The 16,129-nt window shown below is 41.3% G+C and overlaps 1 protein-coding gene across 3 annotated transcripts in view; it reads right to left on the bottom strand.

The window, feature by feature from the left end:
- Positions 1-996: 996 nt before the first annotated feature.
- The window catches only part of cdk19 (cyclin-dependent kinase 19), a 73,555-nt gene continuing 58,422 nt past the window's right edge, over positions 997-16,129 (bottom strand). For 2 of the 3 annotated variants that reach the window (XM_040125773.1, XM_040125772.1), the window contains 2 exons: positions 13,473-13,718; positions 6,714-8,012 (listed from right to left, as the gene is read on the bottom strand). In XM_040125773.1, coding sequence (XP_039981707.1) covers positions 7,887-8,012; positions 13,473-13,718 — 372 coding nt within the window. In that variant the 3' untranslated portion in view covers positions 6,714-7,886. Of the gene's footprint in view, positions 6,564-6,713; positions 8,013-13,472; positions 13,719-16,129 lie in introns of those variants that run through there. The other variant, XR_005707356.1, reaches the window with a different exon arrangement.

Genomic DNA, 16,129 nt, shown 5'->3' with positions numbered 1-16,129 from the left:
AACAACAACACGGTTATTCTGGATAATGCGCAGAACATGTGCTGTTTTTACAGGACGAAGGATGTTTCACTGGAAATGTAACCACGGCCGTTCTGAAGGATGTTTTCCCGGTTTTGAATGACCAATAGCTCCTATTGTAGCTGGAGGTTGAATGCACTCGTTGTCCGGAGCTTTTGAGAAAAGCGTCTGTCACATTAATGTCATGTAGTGATAAATTCACCTCGACTGCACTGGGGCAGACGTTGACTCGAGATTCAACTTCCAACGGGCGAAAATACCCTTCCGTGCTCAACGGACCCTTCTAGCAGGTTATTTGTTAGTTATGTGTATTGTACACAAACTGTATATTGTATGTGTGTATAAATTGATACACATTTCCACATTTATCCTGACATATTTGGTATCTTTGGAAACTTCTACTGAAAATCTACGATAGAATTTAAGATAAAGTGCTGTTAGTTTGAACAATGTTTGGGCTGCACAGCATGAAATGGTTATCGCTGAGTCACCAGTGGGTCACTCTAGCATAAGGTTATACACCCGTGTCGGTAAATCTGTGATAAATATACATTTCAGTACAATAACATACATCTATATTGTTGCGTTTGAAAAACAAAATAAGATAAATCAATCTTAAAATGTACAGTATTCTTTGGAAAACAGCAGCAATATAAGCTGCTTTGTGTGAATTATAGTTTATGGATCCTTTAAAGATATATGCCGATACGACGTCCCAGTTTTCTAATCGGTCTTTTTTCCGCGGACAGCGCTGTAGGACTCAGTAGCAGGAGTCAGATCCTGTAGGACTCAGAGTTCAGTAGCTTACTGCCTCCTGCACAGTGAACTGTAGCCCTTGGGTGACATCAAGTGGTGAACGGAAACAGCAACGCTCAGATCAAACATAGGCCAAGCGCTGCATCACTCCCAACAACTGCTGCATAAATGAAGGTGATTGAGACAAAAGAGATTTTTATTATAATAGAGGATATAAAATAAATATACATGACTTTTTTTCTCATTTAACAGTCATTTGTACAGTGAAATTTGGACAAGTTTGCTAAAAGCAGCTAAATAAATGTTTCTTTTTTTGATTTTCCTGCGTTGAGCTATTGCTGCCTTATCTAGAAATGACATGAAAAGACAGTACATATAGGCCATATGTATATTTCAAACTCGTGTGCACGCACGCACACGCACACGCACTCGCACATAATACAGAGAGAATGTAGAAGAGTGGACAGACGCCCCAACCTGCAAAGCATTCTGCTGATGCAGCTCAGTGAGAGCTTTGGGGAATTAGGTGCACGAAGATCAATTTAAACAAACGTTAAATGACAGTTGCTATTTTTTTCTTTCTGTACACAACTGCTTATTAAAAGACGCTTCGATGGGACAGAGAGTTACTGCAACCACCTTTTGTGTCCGGTTACGTTTTGTAGCCAAACAGTGCTTGTTATCTGACCGACATGACGGGCACTGAAGGCACCGCAGGAACAAAGCTTTGCAGATGGAGTGCCTGTCCGTCTGTACAAACTGTCCAGAGGGCGACAATAAGTGCTTTTCTTCTCTATCGGAAAAAGACAGGCACATGCACTGCTATGAAAAAGGAAGAAACGTGAGAGGAGAAAGCAGCCTAGAGGTGCACTAGATTTCATATAGGCTTATACTAAAGTGTGTCTGTCAATATCTACACACACAGAGGAGCCTCATAATTTTCATAGCACTGCCAGAGCTTTAGTGTCTAAAGCAAGACATTAAAAAACATTAAATACTTTTTTTTATTTTACCACTAAATATTTGAGCAACAACAGTGCATTAAAAGACAATTCTTGTATCAATACCTCAATGAAAATTTCTTAAAATGTGTTTTTATGTACAGCATTTCAAAACATACTTATAACTGCGCTTAAGTAATGTGTGAGGACGATATCTATCAGAAGAAGAAACGAGAGAGAATCCTCCATCAGGACTGTTTGCAGTCTTTAGAGGTGTGACATAATGAAGGGAAATTATATATATGTATATACACATACATACGTATACATACATATATATATATATATGTATGTATAATTACCTGCTAGCTTCCACATTGTGTAAATAACAATATGCTACATAGTCATGAGGAAAAAAGAGGACACAGGAAAAAGACCGAGAGCTAACAGAGGAGGCGTGTCAATACAAACGCACACACACACACACACACACACACACACATACACCAAATTCCCATGACATCTTTAAAAGATGCCTGACTAAAAAAGGCACCATCCACACAAATACAAACGTGGATCATTATCATTCCTGTAAAAACGCTGACACTGTGGAATATCTGCGCGACAAAGTCCAAACAAACCGCGGGGTGCCGGCGAGCGATCCCACACAACAGCGTCACCTTCATTCTGCCGTACATGCAGGTGTCATCAACACATTCAGTAACTAGACATGCTTTCATGTGAGCTTACAGAGATGAAATAACTCTAAAAGGACAAGAAATACGGTCTAGTGATGACAGAGGTCCCTTTTCTATAGCTACTATAGTTAAGGCAGAAAAATGGGAATTATACATAGATGTATGGGAATAATAAATATGATTGTATATTATCCATATACAGTATATGTATTTCTTTACAATTGTTCGTTTAGAGTACATTTTAAAATGCTGTGGAAAAAAAAGGACATAAGTGAGTGTTGTCTTGGACTACTGCACACTACTGTAATATCACACAGGAATTAATACACATGAGCCATCAAAATATCATAAAACCTGTCAACTGCAAACCCTAAGCACGGGCAAAAGTTTTAGACTGGGATTTGTTTGCATAGGAGTTGTTTGACAGTAATTTGTCCAACGGAGCCTCGTGCTCAGTAATACTTGTGACACCTCGCTTGTGTGGGGAGAGAAATTTACAACAAAGTGTCTAAACGTATCCTCACCGCTACTCAGTTCGACTTCAAATACACACACTAAAGGGGGGAGAAAACCTTTGAATAGCTGCTGGTTTTGATCCCCATCAAATACAACTGAACAGGCTGTGTCCCCCTGGATCTGGATCTGTCTGCCACACTGTCAGACCACAAGAGTGGAGAACGCGATCCAAACTGCTGAAGCAACACACAGTATGAAGAGCTTGTTTCCAAAATGCTTGTACATGCACATTTCAGGGGGAAATTCATTACCCGACGCTCATCTTTAAAGCTGCACCAATCAGTATTTTTAGATCAACAATGGGCTCAAACGACTCCGCGTAACGTGAAAGGTGTCGTTTACGGCGAAGAAACCATAGAGAACTGTCACCAAGTCTGCACTTCCCCTTCCGATGCACTGGGCATTTTAGCTTCTTTTAGCGCTCTGTTTTGGTTTTCAACCGACTGCTGCTCTTATCAACTTCATTTACAGCTGCAGGCAGCTGTTTTCAGTGAAAAAAACCCCCAAAGAAACCCACTGTAAGCTAGCCGTCTAGCACTGAAGCGAAGACAGACAAAGTCAGCAACTAGCTAAGTAAACGTAATAAAACACCTGGCAGCTAAAGAACCAGGCCAAAAGAGCGAAAAGGAGACTGAATATTGGACTCATGTTCGGGTGGCCAGATATGGAACCGTTTGCTAACACGTTAGCCATATCAGCTTTATAGAGAGCCGAAGTGCAGTTTATGTGAAATAATCTCATTCTATGTGTAAACCTCTTTAGACAGTAGAGACTAAATGTTGGCAAAAAGACATTAGAACAGGGTGTTTTTGGATATTATGGACATGGAAGAAACCAAGTTATAATGTTCTAAGTACCTGTGCTGGTAAGTCTTCATGGGAGGTTTAACTGTTAAGATCCCAAAGGTTTCCCCCTCTAATTGCAAGTGCTGTCGTGGATAGTCACTTATGTAATGTGGAGATTAAACCCAGGAACACACTACATTTTTTTTTTTAAAGAAAGACCAGTGAAAAATGCTCACTGAGAGACTGCACCAAGTTACTGAAGCTGGTGGATCAGAGGCTGGCCCGGAGGTGACGTCGGGACTTTGGCTCTCTATCAGTTGGGCTGTTGTGCTTTCAGCTTGGCACACTGCCCCCAAGTGGCCAAAAACAGGCAATTTGCGCAACTTTAAATATATGTAAAATGTACAAGAGCTGGTCTGCACGTGTTTTTGTCCACCGAACACTGAAGTTACCTGCTTTCTTTTGAAAAACGATCATAAATATTTTTTAAAACAATGTACTTTTTTTTTTCTTCAAATACGGTATTTTGGAATGAAACTCTTCAGATTTTTCCAGATCAAATTCAGGATTTGACATGAATCCTGCAGAGGTCATCTGTGTCACCTGCTACAACTGCCTCCAACTGCATGTTTGTCTTGGCTTTAAAACATGGAATTAAAAGAAGAAGAAGAAAAAAAAAAAAAAAAAGATGCCTGTAGATTTGCAGCACTGACACAGTTCGGATGGAAATGACCCCGACCCTTAACACTGTAATAAATCCCCCCTGGCCTTAAGGAGACACTCTGTAGTGCTGAGATGCAGATAACAATAATTATTGTTTTACTGAGAGCAAAACGGGTGGCGACTTTAAACATTGGTCAAACATGACTGGAATTCTGGACACAACAACAACAATATCAGTTTTATACTAAAACAGCATGTCTTGCATTTCTGGATGAAAACTGCTGTAACTCTGGCAACAACCTGTCTAGTTGTACAATTACAGTTTCACAAAGGACAGAGCTCCAGTTCTCTTTTCAGACACAAGGTGTCAGTGTTTCCTTATCCCACTGCACGCCACACACTTCCAGGTCTGTACTGGGGCGAACACAGTTACAATTACAGTGGAGTCATTGGGTGCATTCTTTAATTCAACCTGCATGATGGCCGGTCATGTGACCAAGACGGACCAGTGAGGATGGAGCAAGCTGTGGGGAAATGAACAGAAGAGGAGAAGTAGACCCCAGACCTCACCTTGGGGTTTTGCTCTAACTAAAGTCTCTTCAGTGGCGGACAAAGTATTGAAGATCCTTTCCTTAAGTAAAAGTAATGACAGAACAATATAAAAAATACTAGTAAAAGTAAAGTAAAGACGTATTTTAAGCCGAATTTACTTTAAGGTAGTAAAAGTAAAGGTACTGTAGGGTGGCCCATTTCATGGAGTTATACGTAGATTATACTTCTGGGTTATTATTACTGGTGTATTAAAATCTAAGTAGCATTTTACTGTTGCAGTTACTGTAGTCGTGGTGCAGTTCATTTGAACTACTTTACACACTTCAGTCTCTATCAGTGCAAAAGCCCCAGTCTTAAAAGGACAATTCGGGCCGTAGTTGGGTCCTAAAAAACTTAATTTCTCTCCTGTTAATGTAGTAAGAGTATCTGAACCGGTTTTAGAATTCTGAAAATGAAACTTGATCTTAGAAAATACCTGAAACGAATGAACTTGCACTGAAAACATTCAGAACTATTCTTACTATACCCATGATTTTTTTTCCACATTTTGAGTAAAAATAAGGGATTCGGGTTCAGTTATAGACTAAAATGACTTGGTAAGAAGGAGATTCATTGTGGGGAACAAAGGCCTCATAATTAAAAGTGATCGTAATGTGAGTTTTGTATTACAAATGTTAATTATCCTGGTAGCTATTATCTGAAGCCCTTACCTAAATGTAGTGGTGTAAAAACTGGGATATTTCCTTCTGAAATTTAGTGTAGAAGCATAAAGCAGCATGAAATGGAAATACTCAATTACTAGAAGTATAACTACCTCAAATTTCTACTTAAAGGAAAATATTTGAGGAAAACCTTTTGAGAAATGCACTTATTTGCTTTTTTTTGGCCAAATTAGCCCTTGGACAGGTTATGTGCCGGACTATTTCTTGGCCGGGACTTCCTGGAGTTGCTGCTGGTTGCCTGGTAAACGGTCCTGGCCAAGAAATAGTCGTAAGAAATACGAAGAAACGGTAAATTATCATTTTTACACTTCGGCTTCTGTACAAATTAAACAAACAAGATATAGTGTGTAAATTTGTGAGCTTTAGAGGTGCTGGTGGGCGGCTCGTGTCACCTTCAGACAGAGCCACGTTAACGGCTTCCACCTGTTACCAGTCTTTATGCTAAGCTAAGCTAGCTGGCTGCTGGTGGTAGCAGTACCAATCTTCTCAAATTACCTCTCAGCAAGAAAGTGAGTAAGTGCCTTTCCCAAAATGTCATAGTACTCCTTTAAGTGGGGTACTTGAGTAAATGTACTTAGTTACATTCCACCACTGACTATTTTTAGAGGTGTTTTAATAGATTGACTCAGTAATTCAATTAACATTCAAGTAGGTGTTTGTACTTCATGTAAAAATGGTAAAAAGGAAAAAATAGAAGAGAATACTTTCTGTAGGGGCATTGCACGTTTACATCACTTCTGGCATGTATTAAAAAACGCACCCACTGTCTTTGAATGTGCCCCAGCCTCTATCAAATGTCTGCCCAGTGCCCGGCCAGAGGGTCAGAGTGGTAGGGGAGGGGTGTTTGGGCGACAAAACTCACCCCACTTCTGTTCCAGCTCTTTGCAGATCGCTTCAGCAGTCAGTGCAGTTCTAGTATGTAAAAGGATAAACAACATGCATAAAAAACATACTGTATACACAAAGAGACACACACACACACACACACACACACACACACACACACACACACACACACACACACACACACACACACACACACACACACACAGAGCTCACACATACTCACAGGGCAACAATGATAACAATAAAACCTTAAAAAACAATCTGACATCAGGCAGTAAGTCTCAAGACGCATAAGGGGGGGGGGGCTGTACTGTTAGCTGCCCTGTGCATTTATGTGCACGTGTTCAGAAACCTTGAAAGTCTTGAGGGTCCACGATAAAATGGGTGTCAGAGCAAAGTATCCGTCAACAGCTTCTGAATAAGAAAACACCCTGGAGCTGTTGGCCACAAACAAGAGGCGTCCAACCTCCAAAAAACGCCGTCGTGGTCAGAGGAAATGAAGCTTGGCTGTCAACTGATTCTTATCTCTGAAGGTAGCTGAGTGAATCAGAATATACCGAACTTTGAGCTGTACAAAGACAACTACTTTCCTTACTTTCCAAATCCAAATCTAGATCAAGAGGGGTCTAAATACAGACACTCTATAATAAGAAGACTGAGTTAAATTGCGCATTTTTATTTCCCTGCCATTGCATCAGCTGAAGAGCTGAATTTGTTCCGTGTAGAAACGTTGACTCTGTATCTTCTCTCCTTCTTAAAAAGGACAGGGTAAGCTCAGACCTTTCCTTTGATTATCCAAGGTAACAGTACACTAGAGATGACAGTAAAAGCCTTTTCCTCCTGTGTTTCGTTTCATCTGATAGCTTCTATATGTAACAATATTTACAATGACATCAACTATCAAAGTAAACTTGAAAACTCAAGCAAACAAGCGAGAGAAAAAAAAAATCAAATAAAAAAAAAAAAGGTGCTATATTATGTACATATATGAACACAGCTGCGATTCTTCCTCGTGAGGAACATTGTGTTTGTAAGTGCCATGGTTCTGAGTCTGTGTGTGTCATGCCTTCACATCTATCTTACATTAGTTTTAGTTCTTTTAAAAATGGTTCACCAGCCTGATGAGGCAGAACTTCTTGTTGGATTTTTTTGGTTCCTACATTTGTTTGCCTCCATCTTACAGTGTTGATGAAGGCTGTCAGGTAAGAGGTCATAGAAGAGGGAGGGTTGAACAGGAGTATGGTTGACTTGGAATGATGTTATGCAGAGAGGCAGGTCCGACCAGGATGTGGGAGCCGAGGGCGTCCGGTGACATCTGCTGAGGTTGTTGAGGGTTGTTTGAAGGAGGAGGAGCTGGCTCCTCTGCTGGTTGAGGAGTGACAGGGGGCCTCAGTAACGGTGTGTCTGGTGGGTGTACTGGGAGCTCTGCTGGGATGACGAGGAGTATCCCATGGTGCTCTGGGGCTGGGTGGAACCTTGGACGTTACTTTGGTAACCAAGGCGGGAGCCGGAGTGCTGACGGAAAGACAAAGGGAAGGGTGAAGTGAAAAGACAGCAGCGAGCTGCTAACGCTGCTAAAGCACCAAACATCTCCAGTCCGATTGGATGTGAGCATACGGTGAAGTGGTTCTGAGCAGGCTGACACGGAGCCGTGCCGCCTAATGCACACTGCGTTAAACCAGGGCTGCCATTCAGGATTTGATTACCGTGTCGATGAATCGATTTATGATGAATCCCTGATTAAAGGAGTTGTGCTATCACGGGCAGTGGTCCCTAACGATTTTTTGGTGACCCGCGCCTGGGCACAGTGGGCACAACTTGCTGTTTTTACAGTTCTGTTAGTGTATGGATTAAACAAATGAGACACAGCAATTCACTGCTTTAGAGATGCTGCAGGGGACAGACCGTGGACAGAGCCAGTCTAGACGTCTCCCCCTGCTTCCAGTCTGTATGCTAAGCTAAGATAAGCTAATCATATAGCTCTATATTTAGTGTCAAGACATAACAGTAGTATTAATCTTTACATCTAACTCTTGGCAAAAGAGTGAATAAGTGTATTTCCCGAAATGTCAAACTATTCCTTTAGGGGAAGTGGTGAAAAGAAACTAAATACATTTACTCAAGTGCTTTTTTTACTTACACTTTGGAGGCACTTGTACTTTACGTGAATATTTCCATTTAATCTTACTTTATGCTTCTACTGCACTACATTTATTCAATAGCTACAGTTGCTGGTTCCTTTTAGATTAAAATGTGGGAATCGCTTAATTAACGAGGTAACTGTACATAAAGTATTTCAAACTGGTTCCACCTTGAGCAGCTACAACACTAAAATTGGATACATCAGTATTAATAAAGTAATTTCCTCTGTCAGTCACAGGGGCAGATTTTCAGCAGATTGAGTATTTTTACTTTTAATACTTTAAGTAAATTTGTGTTTATAAATTTATTTAATATCTTCTTTGCTTCTGATGGAGCTTTTCCAAGTCTGTGTCCCTGGTGACGTCACATGGTCTTGACAGAAAAGCCTGAATTACAAGGAAAAATTGAGTTGCGTTATGGGAGTTTTGGAGCTTGACCCATACTAGGTATTAAAAATCTGGATATCTTGGCCTCTGCTGCTTCCATTTTTTTTCTTTCTTTTTAAAAAAAAATAAAGACATTTTATGAACTCATTTAAAGGAAAGAACGTAAAACACAAAGTGTCATCACCTATTGGACACTCAAGTTGAGCAACAGTTCCAGGAAGGACTGGGTACACGAACTCACAGATATAACAACTCAGCTGAGTCAGAAGGTGACATGAAGCTGGCTGTGAGGAATGAGGAGCTCAGCAGAACTGATTACATATCTGCACTTTACAGCCCAGGCCACATGTGCAACACTGCATCTATTTAGGAGAACGATTAGAGAGTAGTGCATGGTGGGATAGTCTGTACGACGGTGGGATCAATGAGGGGAAAACTGGGACGCTGACAGTGATGGCACAGTCAGACAGCGAGCCACCCTTCTGGTATGTCAGGCCACTCCACCCGTTTATTTATACATCTGCTGAGGCCTGACAGCTACCAGCTGTCTCACATGCAGCCTCAGCCCCCTTGCTATGTACACTCAGCTGGCAGTTGATTAGGAACACCTTGCTGAAACGAGTGCAGTCTCGTACGACAGTCCTGCGAGAAATCCAACCGTCATGATGATTAGAATGTTTTTATTGAAATGGTTTTAGGGAGGTGTTGATTCAACTGTATGATCATTTTGAAGGATGTAGTGTTTGTACTGTTGACCTGTATTCCACTATACAGAGAGGTGTTTCCGTTATTTAGCCTACCTCGATTGATATAAATGGGGTGGAAAAAGTAATAGGAACATCTGTCCATGTAAGGCTATACAATTCAATAGCACCACAAAATGACCCTAAAGTTGAATTAGCCCCTCTCTAAAAGTGTTTCAACACATGAAGATAGGATTTATTGCAGGGCTGTTGTATTAGACTGCATCTGTTTAAGCCAGGTGTTCCTAATAACCTGCCGACTCTGTGTATATCTCATTGATATACATACATGTATACCTGATAGTGTCGCCCCATGCGGCCTTGCTGATACAGCACTCTAAAACAGGCAGGAAAACCGTCACCTCTATCACACCCTGCTCTGTGCAATACACTGTCCCTGCCCCTGCCTTTATTTCATCACACTCTCCACCACTCAGAAATCGCCATCTCTTTGGCCCCGTGATAAGACACGAGCAAAAGATAAAACAGATGCCAGAGTAGGAAACAAAAGCTAGCAGGCACCTCGGTGATTTGCTGTCAGGATGTGGAATGTACAGTCCTTATTAGTTAGCCAACAGGCTGTTGTTGTCTGGTGTGTGAGTGCATGTATGAATATGTCTTCCTCTACAGATGCATATCACACACACACAGTCTTGTATTCATTTCCTGGGGACTGGCCCTAACCCTAACCACTGACCCAAAAATCAGCTTTTACCCAATTGGCGACACGGCTTTTGTCCCCACTTAACTGGTCTTTAGTCTGAAATTTGTCCTCAAAAGTAGCCTATGACACACACACTGCTGACAATGCTTAACATTTGTCTACATCTAAAGACATGTCCATCATCTGTAGTTCCTCCACTTCCATTTGTTGTTAAGAAAAGTTTTTTTAAGATCTAATAATAGCATCAGTAAGCTAGGACACTGCTACAGGGAAGTAAAACTTGATCTAAATGAAATTATCCTAACTGTTATTGATATATATTATAATATACAGTATATATTATTTCCTGAAAATTCAATATACATTCACCAAGCACTTTATTAGGAACACCACACTAATACTGGGTGTGGCCTCCCTTTGGTCTCAAAAAAGCATCAGTTCTTCGTGGCCTGGATTCCACAAGATGTTGGAAACTTTCTAGTTCATGTTGACATGATTGCATCACATCATTCCTCCCGTCTTTTTCAGCTGCACATTCATGCTGCCAATCTTCTGTTATAAAACATGCCAAAGGAATTCTACTGGATCCAGCTCTGGTGACTGGGGAGGCCACTGAAGTCCACTGAACTCACTGTCATGTTCATGAAACCAGTTTGAGAGGACTTTTGCTTTGTGACATGGAGCATCATCCTGCTAGACATTAGAAGAGGAAAAACTGTGGCTATAAAGGGAAGCACATGGTCAGCAACAATACTCAGACAGGCTGTGGCATTCAAACTATGATTGGTTGGTATTAAGGGGCCCAAAGTGGAGCCAAGAAAACATTCCCCACACCGTTACACCACCACCACCAGTCTGGACTGCTGACACGAGGCAGGTTGGGTCCATGGATTCACTCTGTTTATGCCAAATTCTGACCCTAGCATCTGCTGCCTCAGCAGAAATCCAATTTAACCAGATCCGACTACGTTTTTCCAGTCTTCAACTGTCCAGTGTTGGTGCAGCGTGTGTCCACTGCAGCTTCAGATTTCTGTTCTTGGCTGACAGGACTGTAGCCTGAAGTAGTCTTCTGCTGTTGTAGTCCACCTCAAGGTTGGACGTGTTGTTCATCCTGAGATGTAGTTAAGAGTGGTTGTCTGAGTTACCGTAGCCGTTCTGTCAGCTCCAACCAGTCTGACCATTCTCCTCTGACCTCTCTCGTCAACAAGGTGTTTCCGTCCTCAGAGCTGCTGCTCACTGGATGTTTTTTTTTTAAGACTGATTGGATGATTGCACACCAAGTAGGTGTACATGTGTTCCTAATAAAGTGCTTGGTGAGTATACAGTTGTATGCAAAAGTTTGGGCACCCCTGGGAAAACTCCATATTTTGTTGATTTTTGAAGAAGTAAATACAACCTCTGCAGCAAACACACATTGTAAATGAACCTTCAAAATGTTGATGCACTGCTGAAAAACTGCTAACTAATTTGCAGCACTACCCACAATGTCTTATCCACACTGAGAGTGGATATTAACCAGATAGATACCTTGGTATTTACAGTTGACAAATTTCTTCTTCTTTTTTTTTTCAAGTTCTTTTGTGAAATTTATGTAAATAAGGGAAGAGAGAAGTGGGATGACATGCAACAAATGCCACCTGCCGAACTCGAGTGTGGCTGTTGCATTTACATGGTCAGCATCTTGATGCTGAGGTATTCTAAAAATGAACTATGTCCTACAACATGTTGTCTGACCATGTTGGGAAAAGTGTTTATAGTTGTTCCAAACGGCCACACTCAAGCTGGTCACCATACAGAAGTGGAGATGCATTAATTGTTAAAATATGGGAACAATGACAAAGCATATTTTATCTCTCCTGGAAGTCATCCATAGAGTTGAACTCGGTTGTTCACTTGTTCACTTGTTCTCACCTCCACACACCTGGCCAGTCACTGTGTGACATGGGCATTCCTGATGCTTTGTCAGTTTCACCACCAGTTCTGACGTTGGACAGGTATGGGGGAGGGTTCAGATGCTGTTCAACCATCTGAAAAGCTCCACCAGGTCGACTGTCTACTATCTACTGTCTTACAGTATACAGTATCTGTCATATTGGCCAACCCTGGATAATGGCAAAAAAAAGTGGGATAGAGTGACATACTGGAATCAGTTTGGTAGTAGTTTATTGTGTGTAGCAGTAGGATGCAGTGCAGGTCAAGGGGGAGAAGGAGGAGCACATTTATGTGGAAAGGGGGGCACGGTTTCCGGGTTCCAAACCAAAGCAACGATATTGTGGACATATATTGACGAGTGCAGTGTCCTGTGTCATTAATCTTTTCCGGTTTGAAAAATTGAAATTGAAATTAACTGAAAGGGTGTTGTGCATGCAAATATGAGAACCAATCAAAGATAAGAAGTGGCAAATACTGCACTATGAAGACTCTACAAACTAATGGCTACATCTTGCTGAACAATCAAGTCAGCATTATCCAGATTAGGAAAAACAGCTAAGACAGCCACTAGACAAAGAGATAGTAGACTGGTTAGATCTGTCTCAGCAGTTACTCGTATGCTTCTGTTTCTCTGTGCCTTTTCTATGTATTTACTCTACGCTGTCACTTGAGGATAATGCTGCACTTATTCTTATAATCAACAAATCCCATGAGAAAAACCAAAGCCAACAATTAGTTTGTCCATCTCTCTATACTCTTTGATTTCCCTACCCTGTCTGTGGCCCCAAACCCATTCTTTTCTACTGAGGATGTAAATCTTCAGTGGAAAAAGGCAGTAGCTAAAGGCTTACAAATATAAAGTTTAATTTATAAAAAGGTTTAGTAATGTCCTTAAACCCTGTCACTGTCATTTTTAGCAAACGTTGATCAAACAGGAGAAAACAGTGTGGGGGATTATTTTCAGTGGCGGAGTAATCCACGTTTGGTGCCCTAGAGAGTATTTGTGTGTGGGATTCAGTCAAAATAAACTACAGTGTGTGTGTTCGTGGTGATGAAGGAACATGTCCTCCAGTGCAACAATTTTTGGAAAACTAAAAATCCTACTGACCTGGTACTCTGACTGTAGCACCCCTGTGCCTGAGGACGCCCCAGAGGGTCCGATCCGAGGTTTCTTGTTGGGTGGCCCCTGGTCCTGGCCGTGTTGTAAACCCGCGCCGGTGGTGGCCCCCGTGGCTCCGGCGGTGCCATTTGTTTGGGCAGAACTCTGCTGGGAGGGTGCCTGCTGGCCTGTCGTCTGCTGCTGGTTCTGGGCCTGAGTCTGGCCTGTCGTCTGCTGGTGCTGTTGGGTCTGGTTCTGCAGACAGAAACACAGGGCAACCTTCAGAGGCTTAACAAAAGTGAGTCTGGCTGTAGGGAGCGGGGGAGGGGTAATCTGAATAGAAACCAAAAAACGTGCCTGTGTGTGAAATCATTTTGATCACTTGCTTGCATGTGCATGAGTGACATGGTACACAGTCTTGATAATGGTGTCACACCGTTCCACCGATCAACAACTGGCATGCGGAGATATGCTGCAGTGCGCCAGTGTTTTTAAATATTAAAAAAAATCTGCTTAGCAAATGTTTTATGAGCAAGAAAATACACTCAACGCATTTGTTAGAGCTGAAGGATACATTGTGCATTTTGGTGAGTAAAACTGATTGTAAACTTAACTTTTGTTTGTTTACAACAAAACTCTCCAGGGCCCCTTTAAGTATAGGACATTTTAAATCATTAAATGGGAAAACACTGTTAAGAGGGTTAAGTATTTAGCAGCAACTCCTGTGTATAAAGGCCACACAGACTATTTACAGGTCTTTGAGTGTGCTAGAGATCAGCTTAAGTTAATTACTTGTCAAAATTCTGTCAAAATGTCTAGATATTTTTCTTTTGGATCCAAATCCTCTCAATATGTGGGGGTGACCAGATGACATGAGACTCAGGATGAAAACAGTTTTTTTTAAAAAGGTGTACATCACAAACTTTCACTTCAGTGTTTAATGTAGCAGAGGCTGAGCAGGCTTTGTTGTTATCATGATTTGGTGCAGCCAGGACGACTAGGGAAATAAGTTACATTCACTTTCACTGTTTTTATCCTTTGTTCTGCTTCTGTTTTATGTATAACATGTATAATATGTATGTTTTTTCATATTTTTCTGTTGGGAATATTCAAACATAAACAAGTACATTATGCGTAGTTTGTTACTCCTCAGACTCTGGTGAGCAGCAACATACTCAGATCAGATGGTGCTTTCTAGACAGCATCTGCTAATGGGGTGCAGGAGCTGGGGATTTTTAGCGGCTACGTGGAGACATCAATCTCTGTTCCAGTGCTCACTTTCCCTTCAGATTGCACAACAGAGATCTGCTTGTTAAAACCATGCAGCTACCATCCACCAGCTTCGGTAAGGGGCTTTTTCTAGCACGCCATTCTCGGTCTCTCATGGTGCAACGATGAGACCTGATGGGCCCAATATACAGAGGTCAGCCTTCAGCTGCACTTTGTTTGTGCATGTACAGTGTGTCCCTGCCTCTGGCAAAGTCACAGCTGAATCCCGCAGTAATTTATTACACTGTAAAAATAACTGAAAGGACAGAGAAGAGACTGTGGATTCTAATGGGCAGCAGATTTCTACGAACCACTCCCACTGTAATGTTTTTTCACTATGTAACAAAACCCGATCTTTTATGAGCGGGATATAAAACTGTCCAGACACATCTGAAACACTGAAATGATCAAACGATCACCTAAAACGCTGCTGAGAAGCCGCTTCAAAGCAGACAGGCTGCAACTGAGCCTAGAACTCCCCAAACATTTCAAAATAAAAGCACATAGCTTGAGAAATACATCCACTGATTGATTTTTGAACTACGAATAAATATCTGTACTGTTGGCTGGAAAAAAAAAAGCTATTATAGATGTTAATACTTTCATTATTACATTCAGGAATGTTCTTCCTTGATTTAATATTCCTGAGGTTCCCTGCTTTTGAACTTAAATGGGGACATCCATTAGCAATATCTGTGTGATGACATACTTGTGTTCACATAATATTTACATGGAGCTAACATGAACTCTGTATTTTAAAGTGCTCAGCAGTTATGTCAACGTCACTGAAATGAGTTTTTGCTTAAAATGCATATTTAGGACACTCGCATGTGACTCGCCATCTCTCTCTCCACTCATTTCCTGTCATCTCCCTACGGTGGCTGTCTAATACAGACATAAAATAAGGATTCAAATGTTTGCTTACATTGTTCTAGGCTCCAGTTCTGTTTTGTCGTTTACGTTAGAAACTGTAATAACGCAAGCATCATGCAGCAAAGTCTTTGAAATCTTAACAGATCATCCTCTCTATGGTGTTTGTGCAGCACTGATGTATGTGATTATTTGATGTATGTGATTTGTTTTTTCTGAGTGATGATGATTTCAAGAATAGGTTGGCATACTGACAGACACAGGGATGACAATACAGAAACACCCATTTGAGGGAAGTTCCATTCTCTGCCTACCAAGAGCTGGTAAAGCTAACCAGACTTGCTTTATTGAAACAAAATTAGCTGGCTCTTAAACTGTACAACATATCTGAAAAGGTTTATACAGTGGCCAATACATCAAACTGCTCTGATATTACTGCAAGCAGCTAAACCCCGCTACCTTTACCTGGGAAGGTGGTGTGACCGCTGCTCTTCTGTGAGGCTCGAATCAGCTGCTCATGTTTGTTC

This window comes from Xiphias gladius, chromosome 4 (assembly GCF_016859285.1).
Source record: "Xiphias gladius isolate SHS-SW01 ecotype Sanya breed wild chromosome 4, ASM1685928v1, whole genome shotgun sequence".
Classification (NCBI taxonomy): domain Eukaryota; kingdom Metazoa; phylum Chordata; class Actinopteri; order Istiophoriformes; family Xiphiidae; genus Xiphias; species Xiphias gladius.
The sequence above is the reverse complement of the archived record's forward strand: the minus strand, read 5'-3'. Positions and strand labels throughout refer to the sequence as shown.